Source organism: Vipera berus (genome assembly GCF_964194415.1).
Source record: "Vipera berus genome assembly, chromosome: 4".
Lineage (NCBI taxonomy): Eukaryota > Metazoa > Chordata > Lepidosauria > Squamata > Viperidae > Vipera > Vipera berus.
Genome location: NC_138206.1, coordinates 21499368 through 21524249, shown reverse-complemented (window position 1 = coordinate 21524249; position 24882 = coordinate 21499368). Strand labels below are relative to the sequence as shown.

Below are 24882 nucleotides of genomic sequence, written 5' to 3'. Positions count from 1 at the left end.
CCAGTCCATAACAATAATGAATATTTACTTTTTTACCTATCCCATTACTATTGTTCAGACTTGCTCCATTTTTTTCATCAGCGAGAGAAAATTTCTCTGTAAGGTCGCCCAAGGTTAGTGTCTGAGCTGAGTATTTTCTTTCTTTTTTAATCTGGTTCCAGCAAGTCTGTTTACACTACTCCTTCAAACCTCTTTTTCAAGCAAACCCAACGCAGCTTGCGAACAGCCCCGCTGACCATTAAAACATTGAAAAGGCGCGTTTTTGAAAACCATTCTCACCAGCAACGGAGACCTATGCCAGAAAGGTAGAACCTGCTTTTACTGTGTGCCTTCGTTGTGGATGTTTTTCCGACGACAAGAAGTCTCTAACCCTTGATGGAATAGGAATACGGAATAAGCAAAGTGAACCCGGAAGCTGAGAAGTGTGGGTGGTTCTACTTACTCAAAGTTTACGGATTGATGTCAGCGATCCTTCTACTTCCGGGAAAATGGCGGCGGCGTGGGGAGCTACTTTGGTCGCTCTTGTCCGCAATTGCGGGAGGCGCGGGGCGCTCGTGCTTGGCAGCTTCCGGGGGCACAGACGTTGGACGAGCCCCTGGCTCGCAACCGCCTCCCTGCTCGGCGGAGGCGCCTTGGTGGGGTCCTGCGGAGGATGGAGCGGGCAGAAGGGGACCGGCGGCTTCTTCCTGGTCCTGGCGCAGGTGAGTGGGGAAACTGCTATTAAACGACATTGTTAGTGTTTGCGGGTGGGGAGAGGGGTTTTTCTAGGTCAGGGGTCGGCAACCTCGGCTCTTTTATGACTCGTGGACTTCAACTCCCAGAATTCCTGAGCCAGCTATGCTGGCTCAGGAATTCTGGGAGTTGAAGTCCACGAGTCATAAAAGAGCCGAGGTTGCCGACCCCTGTTCTAGGTGCTTCCTGCTGGAGATTCCTTATTCCAGTTCTCTCTTGGCCTGATAGCTCCAGATGTGAAGGGCTACAGCTCCCAATATTCCTGACCAACAGGGTTGCTGTAGTGTGGGGTGCGGATGCTGGGGGTTGGACTTGAGCACGTATGGAGCGGGGCGTTAGGTTAGAAAAAGCTGAAGCCTTTTTCGACTCTTGGAGATCCCATGGATCTTCTTTAATGACAATGTGTCCTTAAACGGCTCTTTCAGGTCTTCTAATGGTACTCCCCTCACTGCTGTAATTGAGTCCATCCATTTCGCTACTCGTTCTCTTCTCTTTCCTTCCACTTTCCCAGCATTAGAGCCTTTTCCAGAGAGCTGGGTCTTCCCATAATGTGTCTGAAATAGGATAATTTGAGCCCTAGTCATTTGTGCCTCAAGTGAGAACTCTGGCTTGATTTGTTTAATAATTATTGGTTTGTTTACTTGGCTGTCCATAACATACTCTTCTCCAGAGCTGAAGAAGCTTTTTGGATGAGAAGTGGAACATCTTCAAAGAAAAAACAAGAAAGTCCAGTTGCCTTGTGAAAAAGCATATTTGGGACAATTATGACCTGGATGACTGAGAATCTTCATAGACATACTCTTATCCAATACTTATCCAATACAGAAGCGTCAATACTTTTCCTAGCCTGCTTCTTTGAAATCCAACTTTTCTTTCCATCACAGGAAATACCATGGCTTGCACAATTCTGATCTTCATAGGTATAGAGACATGACAGCATTTGAACATCTTTTCCAAAGTCTTTGTGGCTGCTCAACCAAGTGCTAGTCTCTGGCTTATTTCTTCACTACTTGTTCTTTTATTGTTAATCCTAAAAGGCAGAAGGTATCCACCACTTTAATATCTTCATTTTCAATTATAAGCCTGGTTGTTGTATCTGTTCTCTTTAGTTTGATCTGTATATTTAGTTTTAGTTATATTTTTTCATGGCATTCCTTGAATTTTATTGCTAGAGCTTGCCGATCCTTTGCATTTTCAGCTACCAAGGTACTGTCATTAGCATGGCACAGATTATTATTGTTGTTTCTTCTTCCAGTTTTAAAACTATGTTCATCTTCTTCCTAACCGACTTCCCTTCTCAGCATACAGAACAAATAAATAAGGGGAACATATACATCCTTGCTATACTCTTGAATAGAATAGAGAAGAGAAGAGAATATAGAATAACCTTGGAGGTCTTCTAGTCCAACCCCCTGCTCAGGCAGGAAACCCTATACTATTTCAGACAAATGGTTGTCCAATCTCTTCTTAAAAACTTCCAGTGTTGGAGCATTCACAACTTCTGGAGGCAAGTTGTTCACTGATTAATTGTTCTAACTGTCAGGAAATTTCTTCTTAGCTCTAGGTAGCTTCTCTTTGATTAGTTTCCATTCATTGCTTCTTGTCCTGCTTTCAGGTGCTTTGGAGAATAGCTTGACTCCCTCTTCACTGTGGCAACCCCTGAGATATTGGAACACTGCTATCATGTCACCCCTGGTCCTTCTCTTCATTACACTAGACCAGGGGTCAGCAACCTGAAACAGTGAAAGAGCCACTCGGAACCGGTTCCCTCACAAAAGGAAAAACTGGGAGCCGCAAAAAAATGTGTGCGCATGCACGTACATGTGTGCATGTGCAGAACAGGGTTTGACTGAAGAGTGGAGCCAAGGCGAGATATGCACCTACCCTGCAAATTTGAATTGATTGGTTGAACTTTTTTAGTCCCACTTTTTTTTTTGGACTGCGCATGGCAGAGGACTGGGAGCCGCATGTGGCTCCAGAGCCGCGGTTTGCAGACCTGTGGACTAGACATACCCAATTCCAGCAACTGTTCTTTATATGCTTTAGCCTCCAGTTCCCTGATCATCTTTGTTGCTCTTCTCTGTACTCTTTCTAGAATCTCAACATCTTTTTTACATTGTGGTGACCAAAAGTGGATGCAGTATTTCAAGCGTGGCCTTACCAAGGCATTGTAAAGTGGTACTAACATTTCACGTGATCTTGATTCTATCCCTCTGTTAATGCAGCCTAGGACTGTGTTGGCTTTTTTGGCAGCTGCAGCACACTGCTGGCTCATATTTAAGTGATTGTCCACTAGGACTCTGAGATCCTTCTCACAGTTTCTACTATTGAGTGAGGTACCACCTATACTGCACTTGGTTTTTCTTGCCTAAATGTAGAACCGTACTTTTCTCACCATTGAATTTCATTTTGTTAGATAGCGCCCAATGTTTAGCTTGGAGTCAGTGTCTTTCACCATGTTCTATCTGTGCTGTAGCTTCCCGACTTGTATGTAAATTTCTCATGGAGACAGTGAAATGTTCTCAGATTCCCATTTACCTAAAGCTACTTGCCCCTTAATTTCAGGAAAGCATTTTTCATCTTTTTTTCCTATTATATATTTTCATATGGTTTGAAGCCCTTTTCTTTGGATCCTGTATGGCAGCGGTCCCCAACCTTTCTGGCTCCATAGACCGCCAGTGGCAGGAGGAGAGGATGGTTTTGTGCATGCAACGTAATCCCACACATGCTCGAATGGAGCTTTATGTGCTCACCTGCCGCTTGCATGGACCGATTCCCAATGGGCCACAGACCAGTACTGGGCTGCAGACCAGGGGTTGCAGACTCCTGCTGTATGGTATTTTTCTTTTCCATAACATCCATCATTCCATTAAAAAGTAAAAGTGCCTTCAAGTGAAGCTTATTTTCTGTCTTCATTTTATTATATTTTACAAGATTATAAACCATAAACAGAATGCAATAATACAAGAGGTAGCCAGTGACATAATACAATACTAAAAACAGTAACGAGATAAAAAGAAAAAGAAAAATTCTGAATGAAACACTAGAGAATTTTTAAAAAAATCCAGCACTAAATATCTAAAATATAAAACATGTAAAAAAGATATTTTCAGATAATATCTTACAGTGCTATAAAATAGAGAAAGAGACCCACTTAATAATAAGGCTTGACTTCTGGTAATTGCATGTTATGTCCATGTTGCTCTTTTGACAACCATACAGAAGTGGTTTGCTATTGTTATCTTCCAGGATATTTTTGGCTCCCAGTCTTGTCTTTAATCCTAGGATTTCCTAGGGGTCTCCTATCTAGGTACTAACCTACTTAGCTATATTAGAAAAATTGACAAGGTGGGGCTTTTAAAATTCAGTGAGACCTGCTGATAGGTTTTCCAAGAGACAGAAGGTTTGCTACACAGAATGTGATAATTTAAATCAGAATGCATTAGAGGAGGAGCAATGGTACATTATAAAAATTAAGCCTGAATAAAAATGAGAAACTAATTCTAATGGAATCCACACAGAATGATTGCATGTCTGGACAATACAAATAGTCCTCAAGTTATGACCGTTCATTTTGGGACTTAGGACCAGTCCTCAAAGTTCTACCTGAAACTTTAGCACCTCCACACATAAACGCAGCACTCCCCATCTGCTTCATGCTTCCTGCCCATGGCATCCTATGGCACCTATCCGTTCCAATCCCAACTGCTAGCATAATTCAAGGGCCACCTGTATATAGACCATTCCTTCTTGTTTTAGTTTGAATTTCTTGCACAAATTTTTAAGAAGAATGATTAGTTTGTATTTATTATGTTTAGTAACTGCTCAGAAAAGATTTGACCAAATTCACTATGCCTGTTGTTGTTCAGTTAAAACTTTGTGGTTTAAGCAAAGTATTTGCTATCAAATTATTTCACTAAGGTTAATTACAAAAGCATATTACAGAAAGACATTTTTTCTTGATTAGATTTTATACTATACTGTAAAGAGATTACTATAAAAGTAAACTTGTAAATTTGTTATTTGATTTACATCATGTTAAAGCAGTTTTATTGCATTGGTGGCCATGAAATTAATTGAATTGATTGCTGAAATCTGCTTATGCAGGAATAATTTGTAAGAAAAATGCTTCTAGTACAGGATGATGTATAATGTTTTGGAAACATGATATTTTTGATTTTAAAAACATTTCTGCCACCGTTGATTTACACGGTGGAAACTGTTGAAGTAACTTTTGAAGGCTTCCTTAATATTTCTTTGAGAAAATAAAATAGAAAACTTTCTCTCACCAACTAAGAGAGAGCCTGGATCTCACTAAAGTACATTACAACACTCTATAATAATAATAGCGTCTGGTTGCATAAGAAATAAAAATAGAATGATGGGAAGCTGCTGCTTCAGATCCTAAAGGCCATAAAAAAGCTGCTCTTTCTCATTCCTCATACTTTGAGAGCGGTGTTCTTGGCCATTTTAATATGGGTGGACCTCAACTTCCAGAGCTGGCTGGGGAATTCTGGAATTGAAGTCCACAGTGGCCAAAGCTGAGAAATACTGCTGTAGATTGTTTAAGGAATTGGCTTTTCTAAAGTTCCTGAAAGGATATTTGAGATAATTTATATTTGATATATTGAACAATTTAAGTACACTAATGTTTCCATAGGGACGTGGTGGCTCAGTGGGTTAAGACGCTGAGCTTGTCGATCTGAAGGTCGGCAGTTTGGCGGGTCGAATCCCGAGTGCCACGTAACAGAGTGAGCGCCTGTTACTCGTCCCAGCTTCTGCCAACCTAGCAGTTCGAAAGCACGTAAAAATGCAAGTAGAAAAATAGGGACCACTACGGTGGGAAGGTAACAGCGTTCCGTGCGCCTTTGGCGTCTAGTCATGCCGGCCACATGACCACGGAGACGTCCTCGGACAAGCGCTGGCTCTTCGGCTTTGAAACGGAGATGAGCACCGGCCCCTAGAGTTGGAAACGACTAGCACGCATGTGCGGGGGAACCTTTACCTTTACCTTTAATGTTTCCATATCACTGTAATCGTAGCAAATTTTAAGTGTGCAGTTATGCCCCGAATTATTCAATTTTGAAAATTTCACTCACTTTCTTTAATGTCTTTTACGTCTTTCCCTTTTTTAGAGTTTTGGGTGAAGTTAATACACCAGTCTCCTGGGATGCTCAAAATAAATGTTATTCTTCTTTGTGAATACTATGTAGCAAGAAGTATAGTCAATTTCTAGTATTGCTAAATACCAAACATAGTGATACTGTTATCTTTAGCACTGTATTTCCAGTATCAGAGTCACAGTAATGTACTGCAGAAAAATTTGAGATGGGACACTTCTGTGAAACATCTGTCGTTGGATTTGACTTAATGTTTATTTTCAGACAGCGTGCAGTCCTCCGAATTAGCATGCCCACTCCATAGTGTACTTCTCTCATTAGCCAAGTTCAGTTTTGAATGCTTTGTCTTTATGGTTTAATTGTTGGAACCTAAGTATTGAGCTCAACCTGTCCTTCACCAATGTTGATTTGTTTTTGCTTTTAACAGTCTTTTTATAAGGTGTGTGTCAACTCTTATCTTCTAATCAAATTAAATCAAACTCAGTTCTTCAGTTTTCTTCTCTGGATATTAAAAGATCAAAGCTTAAAAATTTAAAAAAGTAAGGCCCTGCCTATATAGTTTTATTGATCTTTCACATTTTTTAAAAAATGATTCCATTCTTTTACATTGAATACATTCTAGAAATTATTACTAATTTAGCAATACTGCTTATTTAATCAATTTATTAGCCACCTCAATCACCAGAGCAAGGCAATCTATAAAAAATAAATAATTTAAACAGGCTAAACCGAAGTAATGGTGTCAAGTGGGCAAAATGAGATAGGTACTTACTGACTCAAGCCACGCATTTCTATACCTGCTGAAGCTTTCAAATGGTCTACAGGGGAAGCCCCTTGTAGGCTATATTGCAGTAATCAAAATAAGAGATGAGTAAGGCACAAGCGATCATGAGAAAGGCCTCCCAATTCAGAAATGGGCATAACCAGTACACTAGATGTTTCTTTATAAAGGCTCCATAAAATTTATTTCTCTTTTATCCTTTTGGTTGGTTTTACTTGCCAGCAACATGCATAGCTCTCTTACAAAGCATAAATAAAGGGGACAATAGCAGATAACTGCCAAGCTAATATAGAACTATTTCATGCTGAAATATATTTCATAGAAAAGAAATCAGAGATAAGGAATCTTTAGTTCTCCAAACCTAGACATTAGATCTGTGCTACTTCTCTATTGGCCCTGCTGGCTGGCATCTCCATTCAGCAACATCTGGAGAGCCTGAGTTTCTTCTTCCATCCTATATATATTATATGGCTGAAAAAGCACTAGTCAGCCTCTGTTTCAAACACAAGGCCCATATTTATAAGATATAAAGAGTGGGATTGTAAAACATGTTTGATGCTTTGCCAGCAGCTTTTCCCAGCTTGTGCACTTGCATGAACTCATGTGGGAGATGTTCAGAGTTCCATTTTTAATCCTCAGCCTGACATGTAAAATTTGTGAGTTTATGCAACAAATTTCCTGGATGCTGCTGCTGAAAATAAGTTTGTAAAATGATAATGATCAATACTTATAAAATACACTTAATTACAAAGCTATGATTTTCTTTTATTATTTTTTTTCCATGACCAATGTTAAAAATTGGTATAGCTTTGCCTCCACCATTTTTTAAAAACAGCAGAACATTCTGCAAATTAATTTTTCACTGTGGGTTTAGTCTTGAGTTTTGATATGTGTAAACTAAAACAAAACATTTTTAAAGAGAACCAAATAAAAACAGTATGTCTACATACTGACATCTATGTCTTATTCCTGTCTTATTTCTATATCTTATTTCATATTATTTATTCTTATGCTTGTGCAGATATGCTTTTTGTATTCTTTATAGGTGATTTTTAATTTTTGTAGCCGTCTAGGTTTCTCCTTTTTTTTCCTGCAGCCAATATTTGATCATTCTACCTGCTGACAATTACTGTAGTTTGTCTTGGTCTGGGCATTTTCCCTGCTTGTAGAATACGGAGAAACTAAAGTTCTTTCTTCTCTTGTCCCAGTCCTAGCCATCTTTAAGCTGGGATTGTTCTTTTGAGAGTTACATCTAGACTCAGTTGCTTCTGGCATGAACCATCATTGATGATCCTAGTTAAAATTCCTAGAAATGGAGAAAAAGTTCATTAGCTACAGATAGTGCTCAACCTATGACCACAATTGAGCCCAAAATTTATGTTGTTAAGTGAGAAATTTGTTGAGTTTTGCCCCATTTTATGACTTTTTTCACCACATTTATTAAGTGAATCACTCCAGTTCTAAAAATAGTAACACGGTTGTTAAGTGAATCTGGTTTCCCCATTGGCTTGTTTGTCAGAAGGTCGCAAAAAGGGATCACGTAACTCTGGGACACTGCAACCATCATAAATGTGAGTCAGCTGTCAAGCATTCAAATGTAAATCACACGATCCTGGGCATGCTACAACCGTCATAAGTGTGAAAAATGGTCATAAGACACTTTTTTGAAGTGCCCCTGTAACTTTGGTCACTAAATGAACTGTTGTAAGTTGAGGACTACCTATAATTGATGAAGGTACTATTGAGGTTTGACTCTGCTGCTGCTGCTGCTTGATAGTTCACCAACATTCCTCTGCTGTAGCCATTCCCAGTGTGATGTCCTACTGGCTCCATCACCTCACTGTTCCTAACTCTTCAGTGTCAGGTTGCTCTCCTACATGCCAACTCACCCGTGCCTTGTCATTCTCTAGAATGCTTACTTCTGTGAAAATGTGCTCACACAGCTCTTTCCTGCCACACACACAAACACCCAGGCAGTTTTTTATTTTTTTCCCCTTTCATCAGAGCAAGAGTGGATCTTCCATTTTCCGTTGGATCAAAGACCTGGATTTGAGGCAAGAAAGAGGGGTTTCTAGTGACCATTGCAAGGATCTCCTCCCACAAAATAATTGTGGAAGAAATATACTATGCTTTTCAGAAAAGGCATACCTTTTCAGCTGTTATTGAAGGAGATAATATAAAATCTTTTAAGGGTTGATATTTTATTTGCTTTCTTTTTTGATCCACAGCAATGCTGAATTTTAGGACAAAGAATAGAGTGGTATAGAAACCTTATTTGCAATTTTGTCTAGTTTGGTCTTAAAAGTCACTGTAATTTGCCTGTACTAACTATAATTAAACCATTTAAACTTCCAACATTGCGTGAGTTTTATATCACAGTGTGTTAAGTTAGTTCAAGTTTCAGATATCTCTGAAGTTTAAATAACTCGAGCATTAAATATATCATGAGCATCATAGTTTGCATTACTGAAATGCAGACATTGTTATGCTGAGTGACTAAAACAGTCAATAATATAGTCAGTATGGAATCTGTAAGGCCATAATGTTATATTTAAATTTAGAAATGGATTTTTGTTAAGGGTGTGCATTTGTTTCACAACACAGTATCACTTACAGCCTGTAAATGCAAGATATTTATATCTTGAGCATTGGCTTTGAAAATATACTCACACATCCATGGTTTCTGTTAATGTTTCATTAAGGCTAGCAGAAGATGTGTCACATAGTTTTTTTAATTTGCATATCAGTTTGTTAGGAATTTTAAGTACCCCGTGTTGTGAAGATGTTAAAACTATTGATTTCTCCATGTCAGATTTGATTGATTCTGTAAGATGTGAAAAAATAAAATCTATTTATGGAAAAATTAGCAGACGTGGGGTCCTTTGCTGCATCTTGAAATAAATATAGTAGATGTTTATTAAGACAGCAGTCAGGTCAGGATGATCATAGAGGTTTTGAGAGGTACTGGGTTACCAAAGAAAGTACAGTTGAGGTAGCTGACATTTTTAGAATTCTTGATTTCTTTCTAATGTTCTCTAATGTTCAAGCCTTTATTTTTCAATAACTGTAGTTTGAACAGTGTACATGGTTTCTAAATCATGGAGATTGCTGAGAAGATGCTTTCGTTAAGATAAAATTATAGTACAAGCCAAAAACCTGACTCTTTGAGCTATCTGGTCTGGACTGAGGGGTTTTAATGTTTTTAAGTTGTGATTTTAATTTTTTGGGGCTAGACTTAATTTAATTTAATTTTAATTTTATATTGTATTGTTTTTAAATTTTGCTTTGTAAACCGCCCTGAGTCCTTTGGGAGTAGGGCGGTATATAAACCAAATTAATAAATAAATAATAAATAAAATAAATAAATGATTGTACTGTCATTAGTCATCAGTTTCTCTTTCACTGCTATAATACTTGGCACTTGATTATGATCCTGGGTTTTAAATTGCAGCATCTTTATAAAAAATATCAACCTTTGTTTTTACTATCATTAATCCTATCAAACTTGGCATCTGAAGGGTTTTTTTTAGTCTTATACAAATACAAATCATAGAGATAAGTTGAGGAAGAGCCATAATGGTAAAGAGTTAGATATTTTGCATGTCAAAAATAAAACTTGAACTTTCCCTAAATTGACATAGAAATGATTTTTTTAAAAGAATTGTACATAAATTGAATTATTAGAGAAGTTAAACTTGCTTTAAATACGTTACACACCAGATTTAGGGACTATCAGGTTCATAATTCTGCCTGATAGTAGAAGATGACAGGAGTTGTAGTCAGAACTTCAGGATATGAGAATGGAAGAAGAATAGAGTTGATTCAGTTGTGTAACTTGATGCAGGGCATATTCTACATTCCATTAAGTCCCATCTATTAATTGAAGGAGACTGACTAATCTGCTAAATTAAAGGAATGATATTCCCAACACAACTGTACAATACCTTTGTTATACAATAGCTGGGTTGTTGCATTCCTTATTCAGGAAGGAATTAAACTGTTATAATTATCCACTCTTAACAGTGAATATCTTAAGGCTTTTCAGACGCTTTCTTTATTGACAGTATCATTTAAAAAAGAGACGTAAATGCTAGTTGTGGGTAAAAATTCATATTACAGAATCTTTACCTGTGTACTTTCGATATATATACCTAGTAAAGCATAGCAAACAAATGCTTACAAAATAATAGTCGATTTACAACAGTTCATTTAGTGATCATTTGAAGTTACAACGGCACTGAAAAAAGTGACTTACAATTGTTTTTCACACGTAACAACCTATTTTGCAGCATCCCTATGGTCACGTGATCAAAATTCAGACGCTTGGCAACTGACTCATATTCTTGATCGTTGTAATGTCTCGGGGTCATGTGATCCTTTTTTGTGACCTTCTGATAAACATAGTGGGGGAACAGATTCACTTAACAATCGTGTTATTAATTTAACAACTGTGGCAAGAAAGGTGGTAAAATGCAGTAAAATTCACTTAACAATTGTCCCACTTAGCAACAGAAATTTTGGCCTCAACTGTAGTCATAAGTTGAGGACTACCTCTGTGTGTGTGAGTGTGTGTGTGTGTGTGTATCCTGCCTATCTGATCTTCAGCTTGTATCAAACAAATTTTCTCTAAGGTGGAAGATTTTCTGAAAGCTCTGTAGTTGTAGCAGAAGATCTGAATACCAGAACTGGACTAAACAATGACGCAGCAGAAACTAGTAACTAAAGTTTTGTTTTTGAAAGGGTATGCTTAATCCTGGGTTTTCCTTTCAACTTTTAAAATCTGCATTATTATGTGAAGTATAAGAGAATAGGTGAGGAGTATGATAAAGAGGTACAGCATTGCAAACAGCAAGCACAGTAACACCTTCCTGTCTTAATTTTTATAAAGGAAAGCTCAGAAAGTTCTGTGTTTCCTTTTCTTTGCTTGCTTTGTTGATCAGGTAGAAATGCAAGAGATTGCACGCAATATCTTTTATGAAAAATGTCCTCAGACCTGAAGAAAGTTGTTTTACATCATTATATAGATATTTGAGAAGTTTAAACTTTTACCATCTACAGATACAATTGTATTGAATTTATTTAAAAGAGAAAACTGTACTCTGTTTGCCTAAATGACTGGAGCTCATACATTGAAATCAAGGTTAACATATGATTTGACTAGTAAGCATGACATTATGTCTGAGTTGATTACTATATTTAACTATATAGGAATTACTGCTTAGATATGTTATAACCTCTTTTTATGTCATTAGTTCTAGATCAAATGCTGTAAAAATTGTTCCAAACTCTTAAAAACCTAAAAAAGTTTCAAAACAGAATTATAGCTGCTCTGGAACATAAAATGTATTGCACTTTCTCTGCCATCCCACTGACAAATAGATTTAAACCAGCGTAGTAGAGCAGATCAAAATGAAGGTGGTATGGCTAATAAAATAATAGCAGTCTTTTGGTCTGTAATTCCTCCTTAGATTAGATACGTGATACTTTGTTGGCACAAAGTTCAAAAGCCTATTCCCATAGTATTAGTAATTTGATTTCAGTCATGCACAGGCTTGTTGACAGCTATTTACTAGAAATCTCCTGTATAGTTGAAGAGGTAGACCAGGTATCCTGTTGTGCAGTAATAAGGATATTGGCATTCCAGTCACAAGAGCTATTTTTAGCTCAAGCTTTAGGTTTTTAATGGTGTTGCACCTTACTAATAAATGCAGTAAAATTGCCAACTAGTAGAGATCTGACTATATTTTAACTTAATACTATTTTGTTCCTCCTTCAGGCAGTAAAGAAATTCATGGAAATTTTTATTTAAGTAATTAAAGCAAAATACATAGCATAACCATGCAAAGATTTCTCCTTTATTTTATCATGAACTAGTTAATTTAGCTTAGTTTAAATCTAAATTCCTTTGGTTTTTCAAGATTAAAGTTAGAATACAAAGCATCATGAGTAATTTTTAAAAGAAAAGCAAAATAGAAATAAATATAAACCTTTTAAAGGACTTGACATGTATTTTTCTAATTGTTGTTGTTGTTGTTGTTGTTAGCTGCGAAGTCGTGTCCGACCCATCGCGACCCTATGGACAAGCCCTAAAAAGTATTACATACTACTTAGCTAACACAGGAAAAATGCCGAAGACCAGGGCTTAAATAATCTTTAAACAAGTACCGTATATTCCTAATATTTCTGAGCTACTACCCATAGATTTGTCCAAGAAATAAAGTGATTATTCAGTACTGAAGCAAAATTGGGGGGAAATTATATTATTGAATGAATCTTGGTTCCATGCAGTTTTCTTGACAATACATTTCAGAACTGGTTTGGCATTGCCTTCTTCCTCAGGCTAGGAGAGAGTGATTGGCCAAAGTCATGAGCTGGCTACATATGTAAGGGAAAAGTAAAATTCATGTTTTCTAGTAATACTTTTAACAATTCTACCAAATTGGCTGAAATATAAATTGCCAGTAATGCCATTCTTTAGAATTTATTTACATGTATTAAGTCTTTTGTAGCATTAAAAACTCAGTTGCCCAGAGTTGCCTCAAACTGTGAAATTGTCAGTGTACGAGTTTAATAAATAATAATAGTTTCTAAAAGCTCAGTCTTATAATGTGATAAAAATGGATGAGAATACCTTCAGCAGGGTTTTCCAAGATAAAACATTACTTACATGTAGATAAAATGTCTGTGAAATTAACTTGCTGTGGTTGCATTTGGGAAGTGGGGGAGGGTATGGTTGCTCCTAAGGAGCAACAGAGTTAAGATCCCATGGCTTCTCCTCTGCAGTGTGGACTTTTATTTAGCTTACCGTACATTCAGGAATAATGCTGTGAATCATATCATTCTATTCCTATCTCAGAAGGCTGAGAGCCTGCAAATAAACCTCTATTGATAGGCTTTCCTTACAGAGTAGAGCACAACTATCACCAAGCTGAAATAGGCTCAAGACAAGAGGCGATTCCACGGCATTTTCAGCTCCACTAGACAAACTTCCCTTATTTTTTTCCATATTAATTTTAAAGACCTTTGTCAGATCCCGTTTTTCCCCCAAGTGACAATGTTCAATGCAAATTGGACCTCAAAATGAATCCCAAAGATACTATACCTCTTTACTCAATATGAATCCCAGAGCTATTATAACTACTCAATATGGCCAACTTCTAGATTCCTTTTAAACCATTTGTCAATCATTTTGAAATGTTTGTCAGATAGTTCACTGAGAAAGTAATGCTGATGTAGAAATAAATCTTTGCATACCATATACTATAGTTTTGGGCTTTAACCTGTATTTCTTTATATTTTTATATTTTCCATTGTGTTTGAATTGCTTGTATTCTTCCTGTTTTCTGAATTGTTCCATCGCACACCGTATTTTAGTGACTTTAGAGAACAGGAAATAATATTTTCTTCATCTCATCACTCTGTAACAGAGCTAGGGATTAAAAGAATGCAAACTGTACAATTTAAATAGTGTGATATTTGTTCACCTAGATATTGAGATTTTCAGCAATGACCGAAACTGTTCAGGAATCCCTGAATTTTTGAATCAATGTAAACTGTGAAGAGATGGTTTTAAGAACATCAGACAAATCATAGGAAATTATTTTGGCCAGGCTTTACTCACAATTAATTTAACAAAAGATGGAAAGCCTGTACTAAAACCCTTTATAAATGAGGCTATAGAAAGATATAAAAACATTTCTAGAAGAACGTATTTGAGAAGAGACTCCATTAGAAATGGAGTGGGAGAGGCAATAGATCAGCTGTCAAATAGGAAAGCAGATTAAATATCCCTGGGACTGTTCAAACCGAGAAGAGAAGAGGCAGTTAGATGCTAACAGCACTATGCCACAAATGTGGAACAAGACAGTGTGGTCTAGAGCAGGGGTCCCCAACCTGTGGGCTGTGGCCCACTATCAGTTCGTAGCCTATTCACAACCGGGCTGTAGGAGTGGCTGGCTGTGCGTACACACATTGCGGGCACTTGGCGCATCACTTGCACAAATGTTGCAGGCATTCAGGGCCTCATTCATGCAAGCGTCGTGGGAGCTTGGAGTCTCACTCGCACGAGCATTGTGGGCTCACTAATGCAAGCATCATTGTTGCTTGGCCCCACTCACACAAGCAATGGGTGCTCGTACATTTGTGTAAACATGCCCCTTCCCCTCCCACAAAACCATCCCCTCTTCCCTCCTCCCCCACCAGGCCACCAACCTGGAAAGGTTGGGGAAGTCTGGTCTAGAGATTGGACAAAATTGGTACTTTCCTGAAGAAGGAGGTATTAGATATTGCAAATTATAAACCATTGCACTAATTCTTTAGGCAAACAAAATTTTGCCTTAAGGTCTTAAACTTAACAAAGGAGTACAGTGCTATATCTGGAGAGAGAAATGCCAAATGAATAGGCAGGTTTCAGAAAAGGCAGAGTGACATGAAATCAGATAATATAAGAAGATTTGTCTTTGTTTTATTGACTACATCTAGGCCTTTGTGTAGATTATGCCAAAAGGTGGAATTTAGTAGGTGTACCAAAACACCTGATTATTTTCTGAGAAATCATGTTCTTGTTTACTGTAAACAAGAAGCTACTGTAAGAATTGACTTTGGAGAAACTGAAGGGTTCAGAATAAACAAAGGAAGAGATGAAGATGTTACGCATTGTCTGTGTTTCATTTGTGCAGAGAATATATTTTAAAAATGGCCAGGTTGGGTGTGATGGAAGCTGGAATCAAAACTGGAGTTCAAATTTGAGACCTGCAGTTTGAAAAAAGAAGGAAATAATAAATGCATAATACATCTCAGCGATACAAAATAGGTTGTTTGTATGTATACATGTAAGTACAGATAATAACATATCTTATCAGAGCAGCAAACATATCTAACATATATACCTAATACCTAATATGCCTACCTCCTATTAACCTATTATACCCATCATACCTCCTTAATTGTAAAAGAAAATGTGATGCAGTGTATCTGACCAATTTGATCAAATATGAGTAACATCTTGGCATACAATATCGATAAAAAAATCTAAAACTGGTATATTCTCATTTAAAACTTCATTAATTACCTAGCCTTGTTTATGGGAATAGTATTAATATGAATATAATTTCAGAGCACTCCACTAATGTATTTAATACTCCAGTAGGTTAAATTATAGTGTATTTTAAGACTTCTCCGCCAAGGGCAATAAATTTAACAACATGGTTATTAAAACCTTTGTATAAAACATCATAAGAACAATGCAGACTAAACCATTCTTGCATCCAAAAAGCTGGAATGTAAAGAAGTTTTTATTCTTTATTGCCCCAAGTAAAAACTTGGTGGAAACAGATAAGTGATGACAAAGCTTTGATGTTAATAAACTCAAATGGAAGTAAAAAAAAAAATCAAAGTGTGTAAACGACTAGGTTATAAAAAGAGAGATGACAGAGTTATACCCTATAATTAGGTGTAATTTGTGCTTTTGGCACAGCTATTTGTCCTATATGAATGAGAGGCTGTCTTGCATTCTCTTTGCTTGTATAATAGAATTACAGTACTGACACATCTACTTAAACATGTTCAAGATTTTTTTTAATTATTTGCCAACAGTGTTTTCCTCCCCCCTCCCTTCTAAAGAGACATAACTTTAAAAGTGGGAAAAATCTAAGCAAAAGCTTAAGTGGTGCAAATATTTAATAGGGAAAGGGAGTAACAAAAGTTTGGGAGAGGGAGGGAAATATAAGAAAATCACATTTTAGATTTCTGGCACAAGTCTTAACCACAGAGTTACTCTTAAGTTGTTCTTCCAGACAACAGAACAATTGAACAATGTAGTCAAATAGTTTGTGACCTTTCTTGTATAAGAGATGTATAAATGATGTCTGATCAAGTTTTAGAAATAACTATAAACTTAAAAACAATATAAATATGATCATTATGTCACTAGTCTGTATTCCAATAAAATGCCATTCATGCAGAGGTCTGAAATTGTCATTACAATTAAAAAGTTTGAAAAAAGAAGTTCTCAAGACAAGCTAGAATTTTATGTTAAGCAATTTTTGAAACCAGGTTTCAAATAAGATGTCCTTTTCTTTAACTAGGTCAATTTTTTATTCAATCTTGCTTAACAGCCTTTTTGTTTTTGCTACCAGCCAGCCAAATGGTCCCATATACACAATTGTGCCCATTGCTTAGCTTCACTTGCACTAATTTACTTATATACAAAATACATAATTAGAAATGGCAAGCTAAAAGAAATTAAATTAAATTTGCTGGAAGAAACTGTATGATATGCTGATCATTTTGGGTTTGGAAGTGAGGAAGACTTAATAAGTTTGTCACTGAAGGTGAAAGTTAAGTGCAAGAACAATGAATGAGTAATAAAAGTAGAAAAAGATGTTATTTTTCTTGACTCAAAAATTCAAAAAGATGGTTAGTGTAAGCATGAAGAAAGGAGGCACCTGCTTCTTGGGAGAAAGACTATAACACCTGTTTAGATAAAATGCATGTACTTGACTTAGTAAGAGAGTTCTGACAAAACGTGATCCACTGGAGAAGGAAATGGCAACCCACTCCAGTATCTTTGCCATGAAAACCCTATGGACAGTACCAAAAGGCGTTGTCCATAGGGTCGCGATGGGTCGGACACGACTTCGCAGCTAACAACAACAACAAGGGAGGTACTTATGACTTGGATTTGAATTTCCGATGGTCAGGGAGGGCTGTGGTCACATGACCATTTTTCAGGCACTCAGCAGCTGGGCTGTATTTACAGTCATGTGACTGCATTTTGTGACGGTTTTACTGAAAACTAGCGTTTACTTCTGACCTTCAGTTAAACTGTGCTCATAGTTTCTCGTTCGCTAAAAACTTCTGCAAAAAAGTTTGTAAAGGGTTGTAAAATCACATGGCCAACCTGCTTTACATCCATCACAAATTATGACCATGAAGACCAGGCTACCTTAAAGTTGTACCTCAAAGACTGCCTGTATTAAAGTGGAGAAATATCACAATACTATTCCTGTATTGCCTAGTCCAGGGGCAGGCAACCTTGGCTTTTTTATGACTCGTGGACTTCAACTCTCATTACTCAGCTTGGAAATCTCTCCCTTTCCCCTCAGCATGGCTGGCTCAGGAATTCTAGGAGTTGAAATCCACAAATCATAAAAGAGCCGAGCTTGCCTACACCTGGCATAGTCTATAGCAATGTATGAGTGTGAAAGCTGGACCATTGGTAAGGATAAATATAGAACAATTAATGCTTTTGTACTGGGATGCTAAAGACAATTGTTAAGAGTGCCTTGGACAGCAAGTGGAACAAATAATTCAAAACTAGATGAAATAAAACTAGACTACTCACTGGAAGAAGTAACAGCTCAGCTGCAGGTTAAATATTTTGGACACAAAGTATAAATAACAATCTTTGGAGGAGGCTCTGATACTTGGGGAAATTGAAGGCAATAGCAGCAGACCAGCAGAAGGCAAGACACTAAGATACTATCACTAATATCAGAGCACATGTTTAGAACTCAAAAAGAGCAGTTACCAATAGATCTGGCTAACTGTTGTCTGTTCAGAGTCAGAAATGATTGACTGAACAATCAGAAATAAAATTTTATTTATTTATTTGTCAGATTTATACCCAGACCAATAGTAAACATGCTCTTAATGGCTCATAACATTAGAGTTATGTCAGAGTGAGATGGTGGACTATATAAATCAAGCACATAAATAAATATTGCATATTGGGGAAAATAGGAAGAGGAAGAAGCATTAGGTATGTTTGCCCCTTGAGTTGCTTATAAATTAATAAAATTAAGATTTTTTTAAAGAAAAATCTAATGAATGAAATAGATATTTCACTTTAACAAACAGTATTTTGGAGTGGTGTTTTATATTAACATGGTATTGAAAACTCAACATTTCCCGACTCTCTTTTTCTTTGATGAGAACTGGTTTGGCAGAAAGAAAACAAAACACTATTTAAAAAATATAACAGCATTTAAAAGAAATGTGTTGACCATTTTTTTAAAAAGAAGAAAAACCTGAAGCACTGAGGTGTTTGTATATATTTATTTAAGAAAAGGTGATAGTGCCAATTAGTCTAACGTGGTCCAAACTATTTGTGTGCCTATGAATCAGATTTGACTTTTAGTGACTGCTTGGACTGGTCCCTGCAATTTTCTTGGAAGTTTTTTGAGAAGTTGTTTGCCTTTGCCTTCTTCCTAGGCTGAGAGGGAGTAAGTAACCCAGAGTCACCCATCCATTCATCTAGACTGGAACTTTAGTTACTATTCTTGTGCCTTGACCACTACACCAAATTTGTTTTCTTAATCCAGTCTACCATTTGGTATATTAATTTATTTTGACGTTAAATCTATTCAGATTTGGTCTTCTAGATTCTGTGGCTGAAAACCTAATGATATTCATGATTAATAATTCACAGATTGTCAGTTTTATTCAGTACTGGCTGAATTGTGGAACTTGTGTATTGGCAAAAGAACATATACATATGAGGATACCAACCTTGAATCTGTTCTACAGATTTACCAGCCAGTAAAACAGACTGGTTTTAAAAGTTTATATGAAACTTCTGAATATAGGAAGAATATATTAAAAGAATTTTAGAATGTATATTAAATTATTAAAATAACTATTTTTGTTGTCATTACAAAAGGGAATACTATGGTTTTCTATTTAGTGTGTATTTTAGAAATAAAAAATTAAGCGTTCAAAGGAGGTATTAAATTTTATTGGATTAATTTCCTTTAATAAAACATTTACAATTTCAGCAAAATTTCTCATTGTTAAAGCATCTGTAGAGTTCCAGATATAATATGTTCTTGAATCTGCTTTGTGTGTTTGACTTAGTTTTCAGTCTGCAGCATGAAATAATAAGTAATTGTTGGAAGATGTGCCATACTGATATTCTTCCCCATTTCACACAGAAGATATATACTTTGCCAAAAAAAGTGTACATTTATTCAAAGCCAAATATATTTTGCATATATATGTATTGTTTCAAACAAATCTATGGTCTCTTTATTAATACTTGGTCTACAGTAAATTTGAGTACCATGTTTAAGAGCTTGGTTTAAAATCACTGTACATTAAGGCAATATCTCGATGAGTCCAAAAAACAAATCATAATAGGTTGAACTGCCTGTTTGTATGGAAGCTATTTCTAATTATACTTGTTTTTTGGTGACAGTCTCCACATTCTTGTTAAAAAATTGGTCAACTGTAGACATACAACTTGATCAGTATGTAGAATCATAAGGTTACAAAAGATCATTTAGTTGATCAAGCCCAAGTACCTGCTCAATGCAGGTATCTACATTAAAGCAGCCACATTAGAGACCTATCCAATTCAACAATTACCCTTAATATTCGATGTTGGTCTGTTTTTTACTGCTAGGAAGTTTATCCTAACATTGCAAATACCTTTCTGTAAATGAAGCTCATTGTTCCATGTTCTGCATATGAAGGCAAGAGGAAAAGGTTAGAATAGAATAGAGCTGGAAGGGACCTTGGAGGTCTTCTAGTCCAGCCCTTTGCTCAAGCAGGAGGATCTGTACCATTTCAGACAAGTGACTGTCTAGCCTCTTCTTAAAAATCTCCAGTGATGGAGCGCCCACGATTTCTGGAGGCAAGCTGTTCCACTGGTTAATTGCCTTCCTGCTGTATTAGTACCTAGTTACGTTAGTAGCAGGAGGAACGGCCCAGAAGATAGATCCAAAGCTGTTAGGGTTTCAAATGTCGAAAACTTAAATTGTGCCTAGAAAGCAACTATAAACAAGTCCAAATCTTTCAGTGCAGATATTATGTAATCTCCCTATCTTGTATCATTGAGCAGCATTCAAGGGCACTGATTCTTTTCCTTGGAATTAGAAAGCAAACTGCAGTAGAACTGAGTGCTGTCAGAAAACGGATGGGATCCTTCTTCAAAGCTCAGTCTAAATTATACCCTCCAAGGATTTTTTCATGACGAAAAACATAGGACAAAAGATAGAACCCTGAAGAGACCTAGGTATCAGGCAGTGATCCTTCAGCACACTTTGGACACATCCCAACAGAAAAGTACATAAACCACTGGAAAACGTTATCCACGAGGCCCAGTACAGCCAGAAATACCGTAATAAATGTCAGTGAAAGCTGCTGAGTGCTCTAGGAAAACTAGCAGGGTCACATTCTGAACCCTGACTCCCAATCTTTCTTCTGGCATAAGCCACATGGCATAACAGCCAAAACAGTCTAGTACCGAGTACCAGATGAAATCCTGATTAAAATGGGTGTAGAAAATAAGTTCCATCCTGGCATAACTGAAGGTGCAAGGCATGCTGTCGTCCAAAATTATCTGTTATTATTTCATGCATACATCCAACCAGGATATGCTTTTTTTTAGATGATAGCAGACCCTGAGAGTAGAAGAAATAATATATTTTCCATAACAAAGAGGTCTGCTACTGAATTAGTTAGGAGGAGGAGAGAGCTGGACATTTAAAAGAAACATTTCTGGGAAGAAGGAGAAGAAGGGTTATAGCTGGCAAACCAAAATGGAGTCTAGGTAAAAATGGCTGTTGAAGACTTGTTATTACTTCTAGGAGAGCCTGAGGTAAGACTCTTGAAGTAGAGTTGAGTGAGAGAGTTCAAGAATATGAATTGTAGCTGTAATACGTGCAGCACAGAATAGTTCTCTTCATAAAACTTCCATGGAAAGGCAAAGAAATAGAAAGTCAGAATATATGCAGTATACATACATACACCTTGAAGAAACTCTGTGTGTGTGTGTGTGTGTGTGTGTGTGTGTGTGTGTGTGTGTGTGTGTGAGAGAGAGAGAGAGAGAGAGAGAGAGAGAGAGAGAGGGAGGGAGAGAGAGAGAAAGAGAAAGAGAAATACTTGGCTGGATACACATAAATCAAACCTGGATTAATTTGAGTCAGGACTTCCCATAGCATCATTCAAATTCGCTTTAACTGGGCTCAGTTTCTAATTTGAAATAATAATACAATAATACATATAATAATGTCTGAATACATGGAGAATGCTCTCTCCACTAGAGATTGCAACCCATAATTACTCATTGGAAATATTTCAGAAGGGGAACTGTATTGGATAGTCTTGCTATCAAAAGGTAAGAATAGTAAGCCTCTTCTATTATCTTAAGCAGTATTACAATGTCAGGAAGTTTTTGGGACCTGCTTTATCAGATGTGTGTTAACCTCAAAGTTTGTACAGGAATATATGAAAAAATAAGCAGGCATTTATTTATTTATTTATTTATTTATTTATTTATTTATTTATTTATTTATTTATTTATTTATTTATTTATTTATTTATTTATTTGATTTATATACTGCCCTTTCCCGAAGGACTCAGGGTGGTTTACAGGGTACTTAAAACAGTGATACAAAAATTAAAAATTAAATTTAATCCCTGAGAATAAAACCCCAATTAAAACTAAAAACTCTCAGCCTGGACCGGGGAGCTCGAAGAGCCATGACTAAATACTATAACAAACAAAGGCTAGTGGCTGACATTTCTGTGGAAAGCTCAACTGTAGGTAAGGCAATAATAGTGACCTTTTGTAACTGCATTAATTGGTAGTTTATTGTAATGGCATTTGTAAAGCAATTCAGTATAGTAACTTGCAGCTTGGATGTGAATATATGACATGTTAAATAAGTTGGTTATTAGAACTTGTGGCCTCTACTTGCCTTTGTATTCTCTCCACATTTTCTTTCTTTTTTTCTTTCTTCCCCCACATAGTTTATATTAAAAGAAATAATCTGAGCCAGGTTAGACTCTGCTGAAATAAAAAACAAAACCAAAAATAATCATAAATATGTAACCTTTTTTCGCAGTTTGGATGTAATAACAGGAACATATTCATAATGCAGTAGCTTTGAGAATATATACTAAAGATTTAAATACAATTATAATTGAAAACCCTTATGTACAAAACATATGGTCTTATGGTAGTTACTATGACCTTTAATGTTCTGAATCAATAGCAGAGGAGTTATGACTATTCTTCTGGTGTTTAAATATTAAATTGCAAATGTCTATGTTTAGATAAGGCTATAGAGATTGTACTATAGAGATTGTGCCATATGGTTTTTCACGTATTGTACTATGTGAACATGTTACTTAAATGCTGGCTGACGTGCTAGGATGTTAGGTTTGGTCTAACCAACAATTTTTTTAAAAAAAAAGCAATAGCATGAATTAGCATGTTAGTGACAAGAGTTAGTAGCAAATGTTAGTAACATTTCACACAATACATAAATAACTGATCATCTAAATTTGAGTGTAATTCAGAACTACCTTCCTGTACTACCAAACACAGTAGAGCAGATGTAACAACTTTCATGGGAAATTCAGAATAATCAGTAATAAAAATTGATTAAAGATACAAAATGTGGAATTCGCTCACGACAGGTTTAAGCTTATCTGTTTGGCAAAAGTGTGTAGCCAAGTAAAGGGAGGTAACAAAAGAGCTATTTTAAGGATTATTTGCCTGTTTCATTTACTTTTAAACTAAGGTTATGGAGGTAGATCATTATTTTTCATTCAACCCTCATAATTTCCTGCAGGAATAAATTTGTTCCCATTATTGCTAGCAAATGTAATTATGGTGTTGAGATCATTTACAGTCCTTCCATATACTAGAGTATTAAGAGCAAAGGTGCAGAAAGCATGAGTGATCACTTATTAGGATGGAAAACTACTTTAAAATCAGTTCCAGTAGTGAGTGAATTAAGCAATATCATAGTTGACCATACTGTATCGGTGCCAATGCCTCTCAGAAAGTTAGATAACCTTCTTGGTTATTGGGAATCAAGACATTTAGAATCAGTAGGTCAAATTTAACGATCAGCTGAATCAGTCTCCACCCTCCATAATTAATTCCTTTGCTCTTAGACTCCTTAGAGCAGGGGTGTCAAACTGCCGGCCTGCGGGCCGGAGCATCACGGAGAAACCGCGCCCATCCCATTGCCGGCAATTGGGAAAAGTTCCGATATGTTGTGCAACATCAAGTGACGTCGCGAGTTTGACATGTCTGCCTTAGAGGGATCTCTTGCTGAAATCTGTTCCAATTTAGGAACTGAGCAGGTAGTCCTCCACCAAATCCCAAGAGTCATTGCCCCATTAGTTTCTCCTCCATAAGGAAAAATGTAGACATTAATTAATAAATCCATTGGCTTCCAATTTCAGCTCTTTGGTAATAGCTAGAGCATTATAGTAAATGGGGTGGAGGACATACAGTACTTCGAATTCAAGAATTCAAATAGCAATCCTTGTGTGACACATTCACCTTTCAGACTAGAGGTTGTCTGAAGTGAAAAGGATATTTAGTTTTCCAGCTCTTCAGACTTTTGTTCTCATATTTCTTTCAAGAATCTAATGTCAAAATTCTTTAGTAAGCAACTAAAAGAAAGGTTGCCAGCCTGTTTTATTCCATGACTGAATATTACATTGAATATCTAGAAATCATTCAGTAGAAATCACTTCAAAGTGTCTTATTGTGATGGAAGCAAAGGAGACTAAGTCTTGGAGGGCTAGGTTAATCTCATGGGTTTTGTTGTTTGGATTAAAGTCTTTAGGGTGAACTCCCTGATGAATTAATATTTCCTTTGAGGATTGAGATTTATTCAAGTTCATCAGAGAATTGACAGTGTAATATCTTTGGGATTTTTTCTCCTAGGATGCATCATTAAATTGAGGTCTTCATATGTTTCCCCTCATTATCTGGTAGTATCAGGTTGAGGGGATGGGAGACAAGATGGAATGATCTACAGCAGGGGTGTCAAACTGCCGTCCTGCGGGCCAGTTTCATCATACCGGAACCGGGCCCACCCCATTGCCGGCAATGCAAAAAGAGTCGTGATGTGTTGCAACACATCACATGATGTGGCGAGTTTGACACCCGTGATCTACAGCAAGCTATACAGAATCTTGGTGGTTTTTGATGTTAGTAAAGATGGGTTACAGACTTGGGATGTTGAGATAGAATTAATAGAGACTATATCAGCTCCCAAGAAAGATCACAAGTTATTTTTCAAAGATTAGTTACATTACTCACCTGGCGGTTCTGGGCAATCAGTTTCATCCTTATTGGGACTCCTCAGAGACAGGTAAGTTAGATGTTATTCTAATGGAATTCAAACCTTCTACCAGAATTGCTCTCACAAATCTTTGTATGTTAGAATAGAAGCTGGAATTAAATTATAAATATGAGGAGAGGGAATAAAAGACTGCAAG

General features: G+C 36.7%; 1 protein-coding gene across 3 annotated transcripts in view; it reads left to right on the top strand.

Annotated features, from left to right (window-relative positions):
- Positions 1–488: 488 nt before the first annotated feature.
- MICU2 (mitochondrial calcium uptake 2) overlaps positions 489–24882 on the top strand; it is a gene marked incomplete at its 5' end in the record, with an annotated part of 74808 nt that continues 50414 nt past the window's right edge. For all 3 annotated transcript variants that reach the window (XR_014026356.1, XR_014026357.1, XM_081327176.1), the window contains one exon: positions 489–701. Coding sequence is in view for 1 of the 3 variants with exons in the window: in XM_081327176.1 (XP_081183302.1) it covers positions 489–701 (213 nt within the window). The remainder of the gene's footprint in view (positions 702–24882) is intronic.